The sequence below is a fragment of the Ovis canadensis genome, chromosome 13, assembly GCF_042477335.2.
Source record: "Ovis canadensis isolate MfBH-ARS-UI-01 breed Bighorn chromosome 13, ARS-UI_OviCan_v2, whole genome shotgun sequence".
NCBI lineage: Eukaryota > Metazoa > Chordata > Mammalia > Artiodactyla > Bovidae > Ovis > Ovis canadensis.
Window position 1 is genome coordinate 38366501 of NC_091257.1, and position 21566 is coordinate 38388066.

Below are 21566 nucleotides of genomic sequence, written 5' to 3' on the forward strand. Positions count from 1 at the left end.
GCAGAAAATGATTATACGACTGCAATGAAAATATTCTTGCAAACCATCTGATTTCGTTTATAAAAGGCTAGAATGTAGAAAATATTTTCAGCCTTTTCCAATTATTTCTGACCAGAGATAAGTGATTATTTTGATAATTTATGGTTTTATTTATAAAGACAAGAGCATGCTGTTCAGAAGAGTCAAAAATATTTACTGATCATGGAAAGAAAACCTGAAAATTGACAGGAAAAAGAAAGCAAGGTAATTTTTTTGAGTTTAAAAATCCAAAGTTTTTAAGACTTCAGCTCCATTGATTCATTTAATTTATCTTTATGTATTACAGTTTAGTAAATATTACTTTGGTTGTTGCTAGCTTTTATAAACAAACTGCCTTATCAGAGAGGCATGATGTTCTCTTGTCAAAGCACATAGAGTCTCCATCAATTACCAGTTTTAATTACTTTCACATCCCATGTCTTTAAGCCTTTCCCAGTGAGCACCTATAAGCTAGAAGTGGTGGGGGAGCGGTGGATGGCATTTTGAAGCTGCTGCTCCTGGAGGGAAGAGCTATCAGGAACCCCAAGCCCAGAAAGGAGCAGAAAGCATTGACGTCTTCCTTGGGGCTGTTGTATAAACAGTCTTAATGTTTATATAGTGTAAGATACAGTAATACAGACTATATTTATAGAAGTAACTATACACTCAAATGGAGGAAATATGAATTGGTTGTTTTTGCCAACATGGTTTGAAGTCATTTCATTACTTTTTAAACTTTTAAATCAAGACTCAATGAATTGTCATAGCACCACACTGTTTTGTGTTACATGATTTTGTCAGTGAAATGTGGTGGAATGTTTCCTTGTTCATCTTCATGGGATTAATATGAATTTTTGATAATAAATCCCTTCTTCTTTTTTTATTTTAAAGGAAGTCCTAAACATTTAGAAGGTTAGAAATGTGCACTGTAGACTGGAAACTTGGCTTTGTCATGTCAGAACTGTGGGACAGGTTAGAGCTTGTCTGTCAAGTAACTTCATTTACACAAAGGAAGTAGCAATAGCCCCCATCTCAAAGGTAGTGGTCAGGATGACATAGCCAAATTTGTGTAAAACTGAAAACAGGTCTGGCATATAGTATATGCTCAACAAACATTGGTTACTATTACATACCTTTCTAAATCCCAGTATATTGAGATTAATAGAAAAAAATACACCCCTCCTGACCCCCCTGCCCAGGTAAGGTTTTGCCTCTGCCAACAGCTGTGTGATGCAGTGTGAGAAGAGAGGCTCCCGAGTCTCGGATCTGTCACATGTGAGGTGAGGGAAACGGACTGTGACTCTCAAGGTCCCTCTTGTCTCTGACGTCCACCTCCCAGGAGATGTTTTGAGGAATAGTTTGCATGCATTCAATGTATGATAAGAAGCATCCTCAGAAATCTGGGTTTCTGTCAAACACATTCTGTAATTTCCTGTCTTGTCACAGAAACCTATACCAATAAAAGGCTGAACATTTCTGGTGAGGCAGGGAGTGGGGCTGTGGCGAGTGCCGGGGTGCCTGGGAAGCGTGTGGTCCTAGAGGCAGAGATGGGGAGGGGCAGACAGATGACGATGAACCGTCACGGCCATGTCAAACACTGTGGCTTTCCTTCACATGCGTTCTTGCTTTAGGATTTGGGATTCTGAGGCAATCACCCCATTGGCTGTAACTGTCTTTCTTGGCACTGGTTATTGTCAGAGCAGACCAAGCAAGCCCTTGGAGCTAGAACCTGAAGAGATCAAAATTGGGGCAGTGGTGCAGAGACCGCTGGCTGTAGTCACAAGAGACTTCAGAACAAAGCAGAGCAGTCCCTGTGGTGTAGCTCATGGCATCCTATCCATAGCTTACTTGGGGGCCAGCTTTTGATGATGCTGAGAAAGCCTTCTTTCAATGCTAGTGTGTGGTCCTTTAAACAGCCCAGGTTATTTTCTCCTAGGAGAAGATCCTAGTAATAGTGAGTCTCTGAGTTTCTCATGGACTAAAACTTAAACACCCACTTGAGTCTTCGGCACCTGGAAGAAACGTTTATATAGCAACATGGAAGCCAACAGTCCGTCATTTCTGCTGTTTTGGGTCAAAGCTGGTGCCTTCAGGGTGATTTACACAGAGGTTAGAAGTGTGAAAATATAGTCACCGGTGCACAATAAAAATATAAACTGTCAAAGGAGCCACCGTTTCCTTTCTCTGCCTCACTTCTTTATTTTTATTTATTAAAAAAAACTTCAGTGGAGTACAGTTGGTTTACAATGTTGTGTTGGTTTCAGGACTATGGCACAGTGATTCAGTTATAAACATATTGATCCTTTTTCAGATTCTTTCCCCACATAGAATATTGAGTAGTTCTCTGTGCTATATTGTAGGTCCTTGTTATTAACAGTTATCTATTTTATATACTGTAGTATGTGTATGTTAATTCCAAACTTCTAATAAATCCCTCCCCACATTTCCCCTTTGGTAACTGTTAAGTTTGCTTCTGAAATCTATAAGCCTGTTTCTGTTTTGTAAATAAGTTCATTTATATCACTTAAAAATATTAGATTCCACATGAGTGATAACATATGGTATTTGTCTTTTTCTTTCTGACTCACTTCACTTACCATAATCTCTAGGTCCATCCACATTGCTGTAAATGGCATTATTTTGGCCTTTTTTATGGCTAACATTCCACTGTATATATGTACCACATCTGCTTTATCCATTCATCTGTGGATGGACATTTAGGTTGATTCTATCTTCGTTATTGTAACTAGCACTACAATGAACACTGGGGTGCATGTATTTTTTCGAATTATGGTTATCTCTGAATATATGCCCAGGAATGGGATTGCTGGATCATATGGTAGTTCTGTTTTTAGTTTTTTAAGGAACCTGCATAAAGTCCCTTGTTCATAGTGGTTAAACCAATTTACAGTCACAGCAACAGTGCAGGAGGATTCCCTCCTCTACACACCCTCTCCAGCATTTACTGTTTATAGACTTTTTGATGATAGCCATTCTGACTGGTGTGAGGTAATGTTTCATTGTAGTTTTGATTTGCATTTCTCTGATAATTAGTAATGTTGAGCATCTCATCATGTTCTTTTTGGTCATCTGTGTATATCTTCTTTGGAGAAATGTCTATTTATATCTTCTGCCCATTTTATGATTTTTTTTTCTTTTTAATAGAGCTGCATGAGCTGTTTGTATACACTGGCAATTAATCCTTGTCAGTTGCTTTGTTTGCAAGTATTTCCTCCCATTCTGAGGGTTGTCTTTTTGTTTTGTTTATGATTTCCTTTACTGTGCAAAAGCTTTCAAGTTTAATTAGGTCCCATTTTCATTTTTGTTATTATTATCATTACTCTAGGAGGTGGATCAAAAAAGATATTGCTACAATTTATGTCAGAGTGTTCTACCTGTGTTTTCCTGGAAGAGTTCCAATCCAAGAATATGGTATACCTGTTTGTATCATCTTATGTTTCTTTCATCAGTCTTATAGTTTTCAAATTACAGGTCTTTTGCCTCCTTAGGTAGGCTTACTCCTGGGTGTTTTATTCTTTTTGATGTTATGGTAAATGGATTGCTTCCTTAAATTCCTTAAATTCTGTTCTTTTGTTGACAGTATATAGGATTGCGAGAGATTTCTGTTATTACTTTTGTACCCTGCAACCTGACTGAATTCACTGATGAGCTCTAGTAGTTTTCTGTTAGCATCCTTAGGATTTTCTGTAATATGTCATCTGCAAACAGTGACAGTTTTATTTCCAATTTGGATTACTTTTAATATTTTTTTTCTTCTGATTGCTATGGCTAGGACTTCCAAAACTATGTTGAATTAAAGTGGCAATAGTGGACACCCTTGTCTTGTTCTTGATCTTAGAGGGAATGCTTTCAGCTTTTCACTGTTGAGAACAGTATTAGCTGAGAGTTTGTCATCAGTTGAGTTGCTTGGTCGTGTCCGACTCTTTGCGACCCCATGGACTGCAGCATGCTGGGCTGTCCATCACCAACTCCCAGAGCTTGCTCAAACTCATGTCCATCCAGTTGGTGATACCATCCAACCATCTCATCCTCGGTCATCCCCTTCTCCTCCTGCCTTCAATCTTTCCCAGCATCAGGGTCTTTTCAAATGAGTCAGTTCTTCACATCAGGTGACCAAAGTATTGGAGTTTCAGCTTCAGCAGCAGTCCTTCCAAAGAATATTCAGGACTGATTTCCTTTAGGATGGACTGGTTGGATCTCTGCTGTCCAAGGGACTCTCAAGAGTCTTCTCCAACACCACAGTTCAAAAGCATCAATTCTTTGGTGCTTAGCTTTCTTTATGGTCCAACTCTCACATCCATACATGACTACTGGAAAAACCATAGCTTTGATTCTACAGACATCTGTCAGTAAAGTGATGTCTTTGCTTTTTAATATGCTGCCTAGGTCGGCCATAGCTTTTCTTTCAAGGAGCAAGAACCTTTTAATTTCATGACTGCTGTCACCATCTGCAGTGATTTTGGAGCTCAAGAAAATAAAGTCTGTCAATGTTTCCATTATTTCCCCATCTATTTGCCATGAAGTAATGGGACCAGATGCCATGATCTCAGTTTTTTGAATGTTGAGTTTTAAGCCAGCTTTTTCACTCTCCTCTTTCACTTTCATCAAGAGGCTCTTTAGTTCTTCACTTTCTGCCATAAGGGTGGTATCATCTGCATATCTGGGATTATTGGTATTTCTTCCTATAGTCCTGACTGCAGCTTTTGCATCATCCAGTCTGGCATTTTACATGATATACTCTGCATATAAGTTAAATAAGCAGGGGGACAATATACAGCCTTGACGTACTCCTTTCCCAATTTGGAACCAGTCCGTTGTTCCATGTCCGGTTCTAATGGTTGCTTCTTGATGTGCATACAGATTTCTCAGGAGGCAGGTCAGGTGGTCTGGTATTCCCATCTCTTTAATAATTTTCCACCGTTTGTTGTGATCCACACAGTCAAAGGCTTTGGCATAGTCAATAAAGCAGAAATAGATGTTCTTCTGGAACTCTCTTGCTTTTTCTATGATCCAACGGATGTCGGCAATTTGATCTCTGGTTCCTCTGCCTTTTCTAAAACCAGCTTGAACATCTGGAATTTCATGGTTCACATACTGCTGAAGCCTGGCTTGGAGAATTTTGAGCACTACTTTACTAGCGTGTGAGATGCGTGCAATTGTGCAGTAGTTTGAGCATTCTTTGGCATTGCCTTTCTTTGGGACTGGAATGAAAACTGACCTTTTCCAGTCCTGTGGCCACTGCTGAGTTTTCCAAATTTGCTGGCATATTGAGTGCAGCACTTTCACAGCATCATCTTTCAGGATTTGAAACAGCTCAACTGGAATTCCATCACCTCCACTAGCTTGTTTGCAGTGATGCTTCCTAAGGCCCACTTGACTTCACAATTCAGGATATCTGGGTCTAAGTGAGTGATCACACCATCATGGTTATCTGGGTCATTAAGATCTTTTTTGTACAGTTCTTCTGTGTATTCTTGCCACCTTGTCTTAATGTATTCTACTTCTGTTAGGTCCATACCATTTCTGTCCTTTACTGTGTCCATCTTTGCATGAAATGTTCCCTTGGTGTACTAATTATCTTGAAGAAATTAGAATTTGTCATATATGGCCTTTATTATGTTAATTTCCCTCCATGCCCATTTTTAAATCATAAATGGCTGCTGAATTTTGTCAACAGCTTTTTCTACATCTATTGAGATGATCATATGGTTTTATTCAGTCTCTTAATGTGGTGTATCACACTGATTGATTTGCAGATATTGAAGAATCCTTTCATCCTTGGGACAAATCCCACTTGATCATGGTGTATGATCCTTTTAATGTATGGTTAGATTTGGTTTGCTAGTATTCTGTTGAGTATTTTTGCATCTATGTTCATCAGTGATACTGGCCTGTAATTTTCTTTTTTTGTGTGGCATATTTGGTTTTGGTATCAGAGTGATGGCCTCAGAGAATGGACTTGGAGTGTTCTTTCTTCTGGAATTTTCTGGAAGAGTTTTAGAAAGATAAGTGTTAACTCTTCTCTATATGTATGTGAAGCTATTTGGCTCTGGATTTTAGTTTGTTGGAAGTTTTAAAATCTGTTTCAATTTCTGTACTTGTGACTGGTCTGCTCATATTTTCTATTTTTCCCTGGTTCAGTCTTGAAAGTTGTACCTTTCTAAGAATTTGTCCATTACCTTTAGGCTGTCCATTTTATTGGCATATAAGTTGTCTATGATTCTTTGTATTTCTTATGATTCTTTGTATTTCTCTGGTATCAGTTGTAACTTCTGCTTATTCAGTTTTAGTTTTATTGATTTGAGCCCTTTCCCCTTCTCTTCTTAATCAATTTTGTTTATCTTTTCAAAGAACCAGCTTTTAGTTTCACTGATCTTTTCTATTGTTATTTCTGCTCTGATCTTTAGGATTTCTTTCCTTCTGCTAACTTTGGGTTTTATTTGTTCCTCTTTCTCTCATTGTTATAGGTAAGAGGTTGGGTTGTTTGAGATTTGGATGGATTTGTTTTTGCAGGTCTTTTTTCTTCCCTTCCCCTTTTGTTTCCTGAGGCAAGACTGAATTACTGTAAACTTCCCTGTTAGAACTGCTTTCATCCTGTAGGCTTTGGATTGTGGTGTTTTTGTTGTCATTTATCTAGAGGTATTTTTTTATTTCCTCTTTGATTTCTTCAGTGATCCACTGGTTGTTTAGTAATATATTGTTTAGCTTCCATGTGTTCATATGTTTGTTTGTTTGTTTTTAACAGTTATTTGCCTGTGTTTGATTTCTAGTTTCATAACATTGTGATCGGAGAAGATACCTGATTTCAATTTTTTTGGCTTTACCAAGGCTTGACTTGTGGCTCAAGATGTGATCTATCCTGGAGAATATTCCACGTATTCTTGAAAAGTATATTCTGCTGCTTTCAGATGGCATGTCCTATAAATATCAGTTAAGTCTAATGTGTTATTTAAGGCCTGTGTTTCCTTATTGATTTTCTGTCTGGATGATCTGTCTGTCCATTGATGAGAATAGGGTGTTAAAGTCCTCTAGTATTATTGTGTTCCTGTCAGTTTCCTCTTATATGGCTACTATGTATATTGAGGTGCTCTTATGTTGGGTACACATGTATTTACAATTGTTATATCTTCTTCTTGGATTGATCCCTTGATCATTATATAGCGTCTTTCCTTGTCTCTTGTGATGATAGCCTTTATTTTAAAGTCTATTTTATGTGATATGAGTATTACTATTTTACCTTTCTTTCTGATTTCCATTTGCATGAAATACCTTTGTTGATTCTCACTTCCAGTCTCTGTGTGTTCCTAGATCTGAAGTGCATCTCTTATAGACAGAATATATACGGATATTGTTTTTGGATCCATTCAGCCAGGCTATGTCCTTTGGTGGAAGCATTTAATCCATTTACATTTAAGGTAATTATTACTATTTTTAATTTTTGGCTGCACCCTAAAGTATGTGGACCTTAGTTCCCCAACTGGGGATCAAACCCATGTCCCCTGCCTTGGAAGGTGGAGTCTTAACCTCTGGACTGCTGGGGAAGTCCCTAAGGTAATATGTATGTTCTTATTTTCAATTTGTTAATAGTTTTGGATTTGTTTTTGCAGGTCTTTTTTCTTCCCTTGTTTGGATTGCTTTTTCTTTTTTGTGTATCTAGTGTAGAGTTTTGGTTTGCAGTCTCCATGAAGTTTTGATATAGCAGTCTATATATAAATACAAGATTGTTTTAACTTGCTTGTCCCTTAATTCCTAGTGTATGTCCAATACCCTGCACTGTACTCCTCTCTCCTACAGTTGCTGATTTGGATGTCATGTTTGTGTGGGGGTGATTTCCTACCTTTACCATAGGTTTGCCTTTACTAGTGAGGTTTCCCATTCATAGTTTTCTTTTCTAGTTGCCTTTTCTTTTCTGCCTAGAGATTCCTTTAAGATTTGCTGTAAAGCTCATTTGGTGGTGCCGAATTCTCTTTGTTTTTGCTTGTCTGTGAAGTTTCTGATTTCTCTGTCAAATCTGAATGAGAACATTGCTGGATCCCTTCTGGTCTGCAGTTTCTGCTGAAAAATCAGCTGATAACCTTATGGGGGTTCCCTTAGGTGTTAATTGTTGCTTTTCCCTTGATGCTTTTAATATTTTATCTTTGTAATTTCTGTCGGTTTGGTTACCATGTGTCTTGGCAAGTTCCTCCTTGGGTTTATCTTGTCCAGGACTCCCTGTACTTCCTGGGCTTGAGTGAGTGTCTCCCTTCTCATGTTAGGCTAGTCCTGCATGACCTCATCAATGCTGCCCTGCCTCTGGTCATCCTTCCCAGGAGGCTGCCAAGCCCCCTTTCCCAGCTGAAGCCCTCTCTGCAGCCTCTCATGCCAACTGGACGTCTGTTCTGATGCTGAGATGACAATTCCAACTACTCCATCTGCTCCCTTTTCCCACCCACGCCACTGTCCAAACCAGAAACCTGGGAGTCGCCTTAACCCCGCCCTCCCTCCACATACACTCTCTGGCACCACTCACCTCCCTCGTTCACTCTCTGAGGTCTGTGGATTCTTCTTCCTAAGTCTCTATCTTCTCCCACCCCAGGTCAGGCCACCATCTATTCTGGGTTATTTCAGCAGCCTCTCCAGATGGTCCTGCAAGGTTGTCTCACCTCATCCTCCAGCAAGAGCACCAAGTGCTGCCCATCTGTGTACCCTTGCTCATACTGCTCTTTCTTGCCTCTTCCTCTAGGTAACTCCTACCCATCCTTCAGGTTTCCAATCAGCTCTTCTCAGAAGACCACCAAGCCAGATTTAGGTCTCCTTGCTACGTGTTTCCTATCAAAGCATTTATCACTTGATACGGTCAGTTCCTATTTAATGTGTGTGTCGCTTGGTTGGGCATGTCTGTGTGGTTCATTATTTTAGTCCCTGAAACTAGGACAGTAGATGTTAGCAGCTAGAACATAGATGTTCACAAACTTCTGGATGAATAAGCAAAAGATTTTTAAATCTATAAAATTCAAACCCAAAGCCTGAAAGAATTTAATTTAGAAACAAAAACCTTGAGCCCAGCCTCTAAAAGGTTTGGTCAAGAAAAGGCACCTCAGCATGATGAGGAATAGCTGAGACTAGACCGTTCATGTACACACGCCCCGATTTCAGGCTGCTTAGGTTTATGCACAGAAAGCCGCTTCCCAAATTCTTAAGCTGATTCCCATTGAATCTGTTTAGCGTCCTGCACAATCAACAAAATGTGGTTCAAGTATTACCTAAGGTCCAGTGTCTCAGAGAAAGGTAAGGCGTGTCCCTAAGTTGTTATACACAAAAAATGTTCTAATGGGTCTTAACATTTTATAGTTCGAAAGGAGTTTGAAGCTCATTAAGCCAACATTTTACAGGTGAATATGAAGCTCAACACCGTCATTTTATAGGTGAGAAAACAGGGGCTCAGGGAGGCAAGGAGACTGACTCAGGGTCACACCTGGCCTGTCAGTCATAAAGTGGGGTTACGACCCAGGTGCTGAGCTATACCTGTTTGCATCACGATGATGGCTGTGTTTTCAAGGTCATGCTGTGGGAAATGTTTCACCCACACTTCAAACTAATTACTTCATTGTTCAACGGGGCAGCTAACCTGAGGCAGAGAACTGGAGGAGAGTGTTCCTCAGATCGACGAAGAGCTTCCCACCATAGCTGAGGGGAAACAAGAACCAGAAGGAGGAGGAGAAGACAGAACTAACAGGTGCTGGGCCCCATGCCGAGGACCAAGGTGAGAGACACCAGGCACTTACCTTTTCTTTGTCACTTGCTTCCCTGGCCACTGTGGAGCCCTAAAACAGAGACAATGAGAGTAAGAACACGCGAGGCATCGGCTTCAGGTGAAGCCTGCAAACACCCCAGGGCAGAGCTCCGAAACAGCCGAGCGGGGACTGTGCTCCGCCCCCTCCCTGAGCGAGCGTGCACTGCGCCCTCTGTGGGGGTTTCTGTCTCCAGCCCTTTCCTTCTTGGTATCACCTGTGCCGTCTTTCCCCTGGTTCCTGTCCTCCTGGAAATCAAAAAACCCGACAGTCATGTGAGCGATGCCTTTTGAAACTCAGGGTCAGACCATATTCTCTTCCGTACGTCACCAGAAATGGTTGGTTTGAGGGTCTTCAAAGTACAGTGGGCCATCACTTGGCTGCAGTGACCACTGGGCGCCGACGGCCTATCTCCCACACTGCGTCCTGTAGGTGGGGACCCTGGCCCCTGACAGCCCATCTCACTGGCTCAGGGTTCCTGATGACCTTACTTCCTCACTCACCCTAAGAGCCAGTGGGGACCTTCTGGCCCCTTTCACGTTGGCGGTCGCTTCACACACACACCTACTCGCACCCCTTCTGTGCCTCTAGGGTGAGCACAAAAGGTATAAGTGGAAGAAAACACAGCTTTGGTCGCAGCAGTTCCTACTCTGCTGCACTGGTTTTCAAATAATGCCCTGGGTTCTGTGTTGTCCAACACGACCAAGTCTGTCTTAGATGCTGATGGAGCGGTAGGGCTTTAGGGTGGAGTTCAAGAACGGAGACTGTCCTCTGTCTGTGAAAGATCTTAACGCAAAAGAAAGATTAGGAAATGAGTGGCCAGTAAGTCCCTAACTTTGATAATATGAAACAACAATGAGCATCCCTCCTCTGTGTTCCTTGGTGGCCGTCACAGTATCTCATGCAGCGGCGCCCACGTTTGCTGGGTAAACGGCTGGGGAAGGATCACAGCCCAGCACCAGACACCCAAACTATGACCAGAGGTCAGTGGCGCAAACTGCCTACTTGTCTGTTAAATACACGTTTACTGGCCTGGAATACTTGTATTAGCCAGTCATTAAGAGAATGTGTATGTGACTTGGGAAATGTTAAAGTAGCTTCTAGATTGGCCACGCTTAACATTTTTACTCTGTGACCATCTTGCCTTCAAGCAGCTCAGGCGTTAGTTAGGGTGTGTGTCGCCTGCCGTTCACAGATGGAGACACTCCTCATACGGGGCAAAGGGGCCAGGCCTGACCCAGGGGCTCCCTGGTGCCAGTTCATCATCATCCCCACGCTCAGTGTTCCCAGGTCTGGTGGATCTAAAAGACCCTGCTGGGCCAGCCCAGGACGATGCTCGAAGCTTCTGGGGACACGCTGGAGAAGCACAAAGCTGACCCAACAACTCCCTGGGAGTTGTCCGTGAAGGAGAGCCCTCTGGCCAGCCAAGCCCAGCAGCTGTCACTTGCAATGGTTTGTTTTTCTTCCTTTATAGGGTCTTGATTTCAGGCCACAATATCTTCCTTTACACACTGACTGCTAATAAAGAATGTTCCTTTATTTTAAAAGAAGGGAGGGGTGAATACTCGAGTATTAAATACTTATAATACCTGGCTGCTGCATTTGTAATACTCGAGCAGTTCCTATGCTAATGGGCAAAGGGAGGAAATTATTTTTGTATCTTTAACCAAGTTTTTAGTCTCCGTGTATTTTCCCCCTCCTTACAATATAATTTACTCTGCTTCTGATTCTCAGTGATGCTTCATCTCTATGTAAATGCAGATCATTAGCCTGGAAAAACTCATCCAGATTTAAATTCATTCAGAATTTAAAAAAACAAAATTAGAGAAGTCAGTCAAAGCCAACGAGTTTGAGCCATGAAATGATGCCACGTGCCCAGGTTCCCTCACCACTCACGATGGCAAGTACTGGTGAGAACAGTTTATTCTATAAGCTAAAAAGGGAGATGAAATCAGGACATCCAACGTTAAATTAAAACCATAATATCCAATCTGCAATTTACATCAAGATATGCTTACTAGATGTCTGCTTGAATGAGGCACTATTTGAAGTACTTCAGGGGGATAAAGTGGGACCAAAAACAGTTGTCTTTAAGAAACTTACTAGTAGAATGGATGGGAACGAAAATTCACCCACCTCTTCTTGTATGTATTATGCTGGACGTGACACAAACATGTCACATTAATCCTCTCAACCCAGCAAGGGAGGCAAAACCATCTCTGTTCTACAGATGAAGGAACTGTGGCTCCTACAGGCTCAGCATCTCGCATACAGCTAACGCGTAGCAAGACTGGGACGTGGGGCTCCTGACGTGGGAGAGTCAGACCGATAGACCTCTAGTACTCAACAGGACGAGCTATGAACACTTCAAAGGGCCTTGTGAGAGAGATGGTTCCAAAGAGCCCTGCAGGGTTGCTGGGATTTCCAGGGAACAAAACAGCTATGACTTGGAGGTAAGAGCAGACTCCAGAGGTAAGAGATAAGCCTGGAACATCTCCCCTCCCTTAGACCAACATTTCGCAAAGCATAGTTCAGCACCCAGGGGTGCTGCAAAGTCTAAAGTAGCTGTGTAATAATGCGGAGACAGTCTCTGCCTTGACATTTACATGGATACTGCAAAAACAATGCTGGGGAAAACTGCTGGCAGCTTAGCACACATCCAGCAGCGGCACCGAATGGTGTTAGTAGAGTCCGTCATATGACATATCCTTGAGGAAGCAGTGGCATCTGTTTTGTTAAATCTTGACCCTGGATGACGTACCTTCTGAATATTCTGTGTAGGGAGTATGCCCAAAGGTCTTTTGTTGATAAAGCAGGTACATTTAAGGACAGTTATCTTGGTGATGGTTTTGAGTTATGAGCTGAACTAGCTACTTTTTTCCAGAAATCGTTTACATGAAAGGACAACTGGAACCTGTTTATTCCATTCTGGGCATCTGACAGGCACTTGTTCAAACAGGAGTGAAGCTGCTGGCTCAGCTTTGTGCTGTCATTTCACAGGAAACCCACTGATAAAATTTAAGCTTTCAAGTGAAAATGAAAACTTAAAAAAACTTGTATCCACCACCCTGAGCGTGGCAGCTTCTCAATATATAAAGGCATTTCTAATGAGGCAGGTGGTGATATTAATGTGGCTTCTTGATACTGTTTAATGAAACGTGTGAGTATTTGGAAGAGCTCATAAGTCGGTAAACCCATTGTTCAAAATGAGGAAAGCATGATGTACTCAGATCAATGCGTGCAAACAGACTGATGGGTTTTAAAAAGTTCACTGACGTGATTTCAGATTCCACACTGTAACTCAGCTTTGAGAAATTACCACTTGTCAGGTCTAGTGAAGTTGCTCAGTCGTGTCCGACTCTTTGCGACCCCATGGACTGCAGTCTACCACACTCCTCCGTCCATGGGATTTTCCAGGCAAGAGTACTGGAGTGGGTTGCCACTTCCTTCTCCAATCAGGTCTAGGTGTGCCATCAAAGAAAAACACTCACAAATTTCTGAAAAAGCTATTTAAAAACACCTCCCTTTTTCCAACTACATATTTGTGTAAGGTCTGATTTTTTTCATACACATCAGGTAACATGACCGCAGACGGACAGCAGCAGCAGCAGGCAGGACATTTCAGCTCTCTCACCAAGCAGATATCACAGAGATTTGCAAAGATGTAAAACAATGCCACCTGTCCCACTAAACGTTTTGATTTGAAAGATACTTTTCATAAAGATATGCTAACATCAATAGTTTTACTATTTGAAAAAAACTAAGTTAAAAAATTTTCTCATTTCTAACATTGTAAGTATTAGTAGTAACCTACATATGCAGCTTTTGGGGGTCCTCTTTTAAGAGTGTGAAGGAGTCCGAGATCAAAAAATTTGAGACTGATGAAGACCAGAGGTTGGCAGACTTTTTCTGGAAAGGGTCAGAGGGTAAGTGTTTTGCGCTTTGCGGTCCAAAATGGTCTCTATGGTAACTACTCAACCCTGCTATTACAGTGCAACCACACATGACAGAGAAACCACAGGCATCGTGGGACTCCAGAGAAGCTATTTACAAAAACGGCCAAGTTGAACTTGCCATGCGGGCAGGTTGTAGTATGCCAGCCTCTGACCGGGACATTGTCTACATCAGTGACCTCAGAAGTCAGAGCCCCCCACTCCACAGTCAGAATCTCCAGTGGGCTACCTCCCACTCCAAATCCTTGAAACAGCCTGTCCCTCACCTCCTGATTCCAAACTGCATCCTTTCCCCATCCTTCCTGTCTTTTCTTCTGTCGCTGGCACTCATCAGTTCCTAGCACACCATGTGACTTACTTATCTGTCTTTGCCCACCAGAATGTCAGCTCATTGAGGGCAGATTTGGTCTGTTTTGTTCATCACACTGTTCTAGCACTTAAAAGCAGAGCCTGGCACATAGCTGGTGTTCAATACATACTAGCTCAATAAATTAGATGTGGGATCTCTCATAGGTACAATAAGAAAGAAAGAAAATGAAGTTGTTCAATTGTGTCCAATTCTTTGCAATCCCATCAACTATAGCCTACCAGTTTTCTCCGTCTAGGGGATTTTTCCAGGCAAGAGCACTGGAGTGGATTGCCATTTCCTTCTCCAGGGGATCTTCCCTACTCAGGGATCAAACCCAGGTCTCCCACATCACAGGTAGATGCTTTAGCGTCTGAGCCACCAGATCCTCACATAACACGAAGTGCACTGCTGGCTGCCTAGTGCTTTCAGCTCTGGGTGACTCTTAAGTGCTCAGCCTGATCAGTTACATGCAACATGGATGAACAAGCTTAATGAACAAAAAAGTAAAAATCTTACCTTTAAGTCGTATTTCCTATATACAGATAAACGGTGGCTGAACACATTTCTTGTAACAATCACATATATTTCAACGCCATCCACATTAAGCCGGTACATGCCCAGGAACTGGGGAAGAAGGGTGATCCCGTGACATTCCACTATATACTGCATAGGAAAGAAAGGAAAAAGGGGGGAAATGATCCAGTCAAAAGCTGTTTGTTCAGATATAAAATACCCCTCTGCCTGTGGTGTTTTACAAAGTGAAAATGATTTATACAATCATTAGTGTCTTATTTATGGAAAATGACCATGTTTATACACCTGGAGACCACGTCTGAGTGCACCATGCAGACAGATAAGAAACTGTATCTCCAGAGATACTTTTTTCTTAACGTTCCCAACTAATTTGTATATAATGCCACGAGGCAAGAGGACAAGTGACTAGTCTTTTCTATAACTCCTTTAAAGTGAAATCATGACCTGGGGTCTCCATCTTCCTTCCTAGAAGCCTTGATGACAACTTTACGAGGTTCAGGCAGCATCACCTGGCCACTATGATCAACGCCTTTGATAGTGTTAAAGGCGAGATTACAGTGTTAGAAGCTGGGAGAGTCAGGCTCTCGGTTTTCTGTTTCTTATTGAGACTCTAATGTTTAACTTGTTACCAGATAGTCGCCCAGAGCAATAGAAATAAAAAAAAATGGGAGTTAATTAAACTTACATGCTTTTTGCACAGCCAAGGAAACCATAAACAAAATGAAAACACAACCTATGGAATGGGAGAAAATATTTGCAAACAATGCGATCAACAAGGGCTTAATTTCTAAAATATACAAATAGCACGTACAACTCAACAAAATAAACCCAATCGAAAAAAACCAGAACACATAAGTAGACATTTCTCCAAAGAAAACACAGATGGCCACCGGGCACATGAAAAGATGCTCAGATCACAAATTATTGTATGTATGTATGTGCCCAGTAATTTCTGACTCTGCAACCCCATGGATTGTAGCCCACCAGGCTCCTCTGTCCATGGGATTTCATCCAGGCAAGAATACTGGAGTAGGTTGCCATTTCCTCCTCCAGGGGATCTTCCCGACCCAGGAACTGATCCCACATATTCTTAAGAATCCCACTGATTTTTTTACCACTGACTCCCCCCCCCAGAGGCCCTTCATCCTAAAGTATAAAGAGCATTAAAAAACAACCCAAAACATCCAGTCTGCTGCTGCTGCTGCTGCTAAGTCGCTTCAGTCATGTCCGACTCTGTGCGACCCCACAGACGGCAGCCCACCAGGCTCCCCCGTCCCTGGGATTCTCCAGGCAAGAACACTGGAGTGAGTTGCCATTTCCTTCTCCAATGCGTGAAAGTAAAAAGTCTAAGTGAAGTCGCTCAGTCGTGCTGACTCTTAGCGACCCCATGGGCTGCAGCCCATCAAGTTCTGCCATAAGGGTGTTTCCTTAAAAAATGAAAAAACAGTAAAGGGCATAAACTTTAAAAATTTTTACCCACAACGCTGCATAACAAATATGATGCAAACTTTTGAACATTTCTTCTTTTCCTTTCTTAGTCATGTTATTTCAACCTCTCAAGGCCTTATCATGAAAATCCTTGATCACACTTTTTTGTTAACATAACTGCACTTTATTTTGGGAAAACATTTTAAAGTAAGACTCTGATGCTGAGAAAGACTGAAGGCAGGAGTAGAAGGGGATGACAGAGGATGAGTTAGTTGGATGGCATCACCAACTCGATGGACATGAGGTTTGAGCAAGCTTCAGGAGATGGTGAAGGACAGGGAAGCCTGGTGCGTTGCAGTCCATGGGGTCTCAAAGCATCGGACATGACTGAGCGACTGAACAACAACAAATCATTTCCACTACTTAAATAACTTCTCCTGAGGTAGAGAGTTTTCTACTTAGATCTCTATGTTTTATGTAATATCAACACTGGTTTCTGTGTGTAACTTACAACATTTTACCTGTAGTCATTCTCATTAGAGATGTAATATTATTTTTAAAAGACACACTACTAAGTACTTTAAATATATGGAAAAATAGAAGGACGAATTTAGAACTCTGACCTCAAAAATAATACATCCAGGTTCAGCTCTGCAAACGGGTCTTTCATAAGTGAAGATCAACTAGAATATAACTGACTTCACAGTTTCTTAAAATTGGTTTTCAGGATAGTACTAATCTGACATCAGCCTAGTTAGATTCACTGCCATTTTTGCTACTAAACATTAATTGTTAGAGAAATGCAAATCAAAAAGCTACACTGAGGTGCCACCTCATGCTGGTCAGAATGGCCATCACATTAAAAAATCTACACATAACAAATGGTAGAGAGGCTGTGGAGAAAAGGGAACCCGCCTACACTGTTGGTGGGAATGTGAGTTGGTGAAGTTGCTGTGGAAAACAGTATGGAGGTTCCTCAGGAAACTAAGAATTAGCACGTGATCCAGCAGCCCCACTACGTACTGTGTGTGTATCCAGACAAAGACAAAACTATGTAATTCATTAAGGCGCACACACCCCTATGTCCACAGCAGCACTGCTCACAGCAGCCGGGGCATGGGAGCCACCCAGGTGTCTCTCAACAGATAAACGGACGAAGATGATGTGGCACGAACATGCGATGGAATATTGACTCAGTCATGAAAAAGAATGAAATAATGCCACTTGCAGCAACGTGAATGGACCTGGAGATTATCACACTAAGCAAAGTGAGTCAGAAGGAGAAAGACAAATTCCAGATGATATCGCTTTATGTGGAATGTGAAATACAACACACATCAAATACAAAGCAGCAGACCTGGTTGCTGAGGGGGGGATGGACAGAGGAAGGAAAGAATGGTAGTCTGGGGTTACTAAATGCAAACTGTTACATATAAGATGGATAAACAACAAGGTCCTCTGTATAGCACAGGGAACTATATTTGCTATTCTGTGACAAACCATAATGGAAAAGAATGTGGAAAAATACATGTGGGCTTCCCTGGTGGCTCAGCGGTAAAGACTCCACCTGCCGATCAGGAGACACAGGAGGCTCGGTTTCAAGATTTTACATGTATATATGTATCAGTGAATCACTTTGCTGTACATAAAAAGTTAATACACTACAAATCAACTTTCAGTTCAGTTCAGTCGCTCAGTCGTGTCTAACTCTTTGCGACCCCATGAATTGCAGCACGCCAGGCCTCCCTGTCCATCACCAACTCCCGGAGTTCACTTAGACTCACGTTCATCGAGTCCGTGATGCCATCCAGCCATCTCATCCTCTGTCGTCCCCTTACTTCAATAAAATTTAAAAAATAATTTATGAAAAGTAATACTTTTTTGGATATGTTAAAATGATTACTTTGTAGATGTACAAGTGACATTGAATAAAAAAATTCATGTCAGTGAAAGAAATAAAAAATTGCCCACCAGAGCAGTGGTGTGAAGCTCTACAGAGAGATGGACACTCTCTGGCCCCACACTGGATTCATCACTGGACAAGTCAGTCCCGGCACTGACACCAGTTCCAAGAGAGTTGCAAAAACACAACGTATGTCTATCACTCTTCAGTGGCCACACTCTACACGGCCACCAGATGGAGACACTTTTCAAAAGACCATCCTTACAGACTGGGTCCCACTGTACTTTCCAAAGTTAGGTTTTCCTTTCTTTAAAACGAGGGGGAAAGAAGATTTTAAAAAGGTTCTTTATGCCTTTGACGTGTGTGAAATCGCTAGGATAACTTAGCATGAACTGTACTTACTGTTGTAAAAATTGTACTTACTCTGCCTGTTTACAGACAGATGGCTGGAAGAACAGTCACCATGGTATTGGTGACATTTAAGGTAACTCCTTCATTTAAAAAAAAACAATCCTCAGATTTCTCAGTTGTACAATGCACTTTTATAAAAGTAAGAAAGTAATCAGAATGCTCTGTCACACCCTTTAGTGGTAGACACTGCAATAACCAACTCTGACAATAATAAGCCATCTTAAGACTTTTTTTTGAAGCCTTTAATTTTTATCATTAAACAAAAGAAGTACAGCATCAGTGTAGGAGTTTGATTTTTGCCACCCAAAGTTTGGGAGATTTTAAAGATGCTTCTGCCCTTAAAAAAAAAAATCTTACCAAAATTGAGCTACATATTTCAATATGATGGCTTTTTCTGAGTCGAGTTTCACCCCCAACTTGTTCTTAATCTGAAGTCAGATCAGAGGAAACTTTTCTATTTCTCGCCTTTCAAAAAACAATAAACTTGAGTTTTGCTAATACAAAACAGGTGGTAAAGAGCTCTTGGCTGAAAAGAAGATTTCTTACGTCCGATGTAAAGAAATCGGACCTGGTGCCTCTGAAGAGGGCTGGCTGGCTGGGCCTTGGCCGCATGGAGGCCGCGTAAGTTCGGCAGGAAGGATGTAGGTTCTGGAGCCAGAGAGATGATATGCAGGGGCGTCCCGGTGCCTCCATTTACCAGCTGTGGGGTCTCGGGCAGCTTACTAAACCATCCTATGTTTCAATGTCATTTTCTAGAAAACAAGCGCCTAACTCCTACCAAGAAGGTTAGGGGGAGGGCTACAGGCGGCAGAGTGAGCACACCTCCACAAGGCCTGTGCTCTGTGCTGCTCGCTCTCCTGCCGCAGAGGACGGTGACCAGGCTCACGCTGGACAGTCAGAGCTCTGGTAAGGGATCTCAATGTCAGCCCGTCTGCTCTGTGCTCCAGACTGACTCACAGATGTGATCTAAGTCTACCCAGAGGTGATCTGAGGGCCCACGCGCCATGCCCCCTGCCCTGGGGGGCACACAGGTTTCAGGTTGGCCACTCAGCTCCCTCCTCCTGCACCCCACCTCTTGTGCTGTTCTGCTCAGTTTAGTCTCATCACGGCCTATCTTTTAAAAATCCTGCTGCCAGAACACATCTCTTTGATCCAAATCTCTGTACAGAGCCACAGGATGCCCGGATCAGCATAGATACCACTATCCGTACTGACGAATCTGTGAAAGACACCTGACTACAACACAGGAAATCACTGATGCGCTTCCCCACCACCCCCACCCCAGGGAGGAACACGCGTGCACATTATATGCTGCAACTCCTCTATCTTTAGGATTAAATAAAATAATACATATTTAAAACATAAATCAAATTTGATTCACCTTATCAGCAAGTTTCTACATGTTCTTATACTCAAAAGCAAGGCTCACCTATGAGGCTTTGTTGAACACCTTGTAACACAAAGATTTAAAAAACTTAAAACTCCTGAGTTTATAATCATGTACAAAACACAACCCCAAAAAGCCTATCATGTTAGATTCCGGGATTGACAAGCAGCAGCTGGTCCCAGAGGTTTAGAAAGCACTCCCGCATCAAACTGCAGGAGTGAAAACCTCCCCCATGAATTGAGTTTCTGGGTGGGAGCACTGGGAAAAGAAGACCCGGTTTCATTTCAGTGGAGGAACGTCCCACCGGGTCTGTGAGCACCTGGGCTGGCAGACCACCGAACTGGAGCATGAGGGTCGCTGCCTGTGGGGGTTGACACCGAGAGGCCCAGAGAGCAATCCCCTTGGGTTCCTCACCTGCTGACCCACTAAATGCTGTGCACATACCCTAACACCAGTGGGCATGTCTCAGACAGCTCCCCCACCCCACAAACTCCTGGAGGTTATCCCACACTTAGGGAGACTGTAAACACAGGGCCACAATCATGCTACTTGAGCCTTCCTGGGCCAGCACCATGAGCACTAGCTGTGTGACCTTTGGGAACTATTCAACCTCTCTGTCTCTGCATTTGGAGAAGAGGCACAATAACAGCACTTAGAGCACAGGGGCTTTGTGAAGGGCGTGAAGGTCAGGGAACCGGCGCTGGGGGGACTGCGATGACTCAAGCAGGAGCCAAATGAAACAAGACCCTGGGGCGAGGGGTGGGGGAGGCGGGCTTCACCTGACGTGCTCCTCAAATGCTCCCTGAGAAGTAGGTTCTATTTAAATGTGGGCTAGGAACTCCCAATTTAAAGCACATATCCACAGAACATACCTTCCAAAAATGAATAATGTTTATGTATGTGTTTTTTAATATAAAGTATGATAATACTTTTGTAAATACAGAAGACACTAAAAATTATAATTCTCACTTATGTTGCTTTTAGGATCAGAACTCTGTGCACTTCCCCTTCAAAAGCTTAATCACTGACAAATTAACAAAAGAACCTGTAAATAAATGCTTCAAAAATTATTTTAAAAATGTGAACTGGGGCACTACAGTCTCATGATTTTTTTTTTGGCGGGGGCATGAGCCCCTTATTTTAAGAGTTAAAAACAGCCTCAGCCCTTATTAATTTCTTTTTAACATTGTTGATTCGATCACAAGACAATCTAACAATGAATCTTTGCTTCCTCCCTTTTACATGCTTAGTTTCCAATTCTTGTTGGAAGAATGGAGAAATAGGGACTACAAGCATGGAGAAATAGGGACTTAATCCCGAGGGTCATTCTTTAAAAAGGTGTAGAGGAATTCTCTGCTGGGTCAGTGGTTAGGACTTGGTGCTCCCACTGCCGGGGTCCGGTTTGGATCCTTGGTCAGGGAACTAAGATCCCACAAGCCTCACAGCACAGCCAAAACCAAAAAATAACAGAAAGGGGAGGGTATTTCTTTCACTTTCCATCAGCGTCCTGATGTGGCTACAAGGCAGCCCTTCTCACTGGCAGAGGATAGTGTTCCCTATCTGCCGCTTTAATATCTCAATTCACTTCTGACCGGTGCTGTGCCCTAGTACTTCCCAGGAGACTTCTCTCGAGTTCAGGTGAGTCTGTGGACATCTGTCCTCTGCCACTCTGAGGTCCCGAGGGAGGTAAGAGGACACAAATGGCCAAACACAGCAGCACTGGTTATCCAGTGCGGACCAGGAATTGAGGGCACACACAGACAGAGGGATGACGCCTTTTAGGGGAGTACCA

The 21566-nt window shown here is 42.3% G+C and overlaps 1 protein-coding gene across 1 annotated transcript in view; it reads right to left on the minus strand.

Annotated features, from left to right (window-relative positions):
• Positions 1 to 21566, minus strand: part of PIP4K2A (phosphatidylinositol-5-phosphate 4-kinase type 2 alpha) — a 181864-nt gene that overhangs the window by 24803 nt on the left and 135495 nt on the right. The window contains exons 5-6 of the mRNA XM_069547416.1: positions 14628 to 14774; positions 9804 to 9842 (exon numbers count right to left, since the gene is read on the minus strand). Coding sequence (XP_069403517.1) covers positions 9804 to 9842; positions 14628 to 14774 — 186 coding nt within the window. The remainder of the gene's footprint in view (positions 1 to 9803; positions 9843 to 14627; positions 14775 to 21566) is intronic.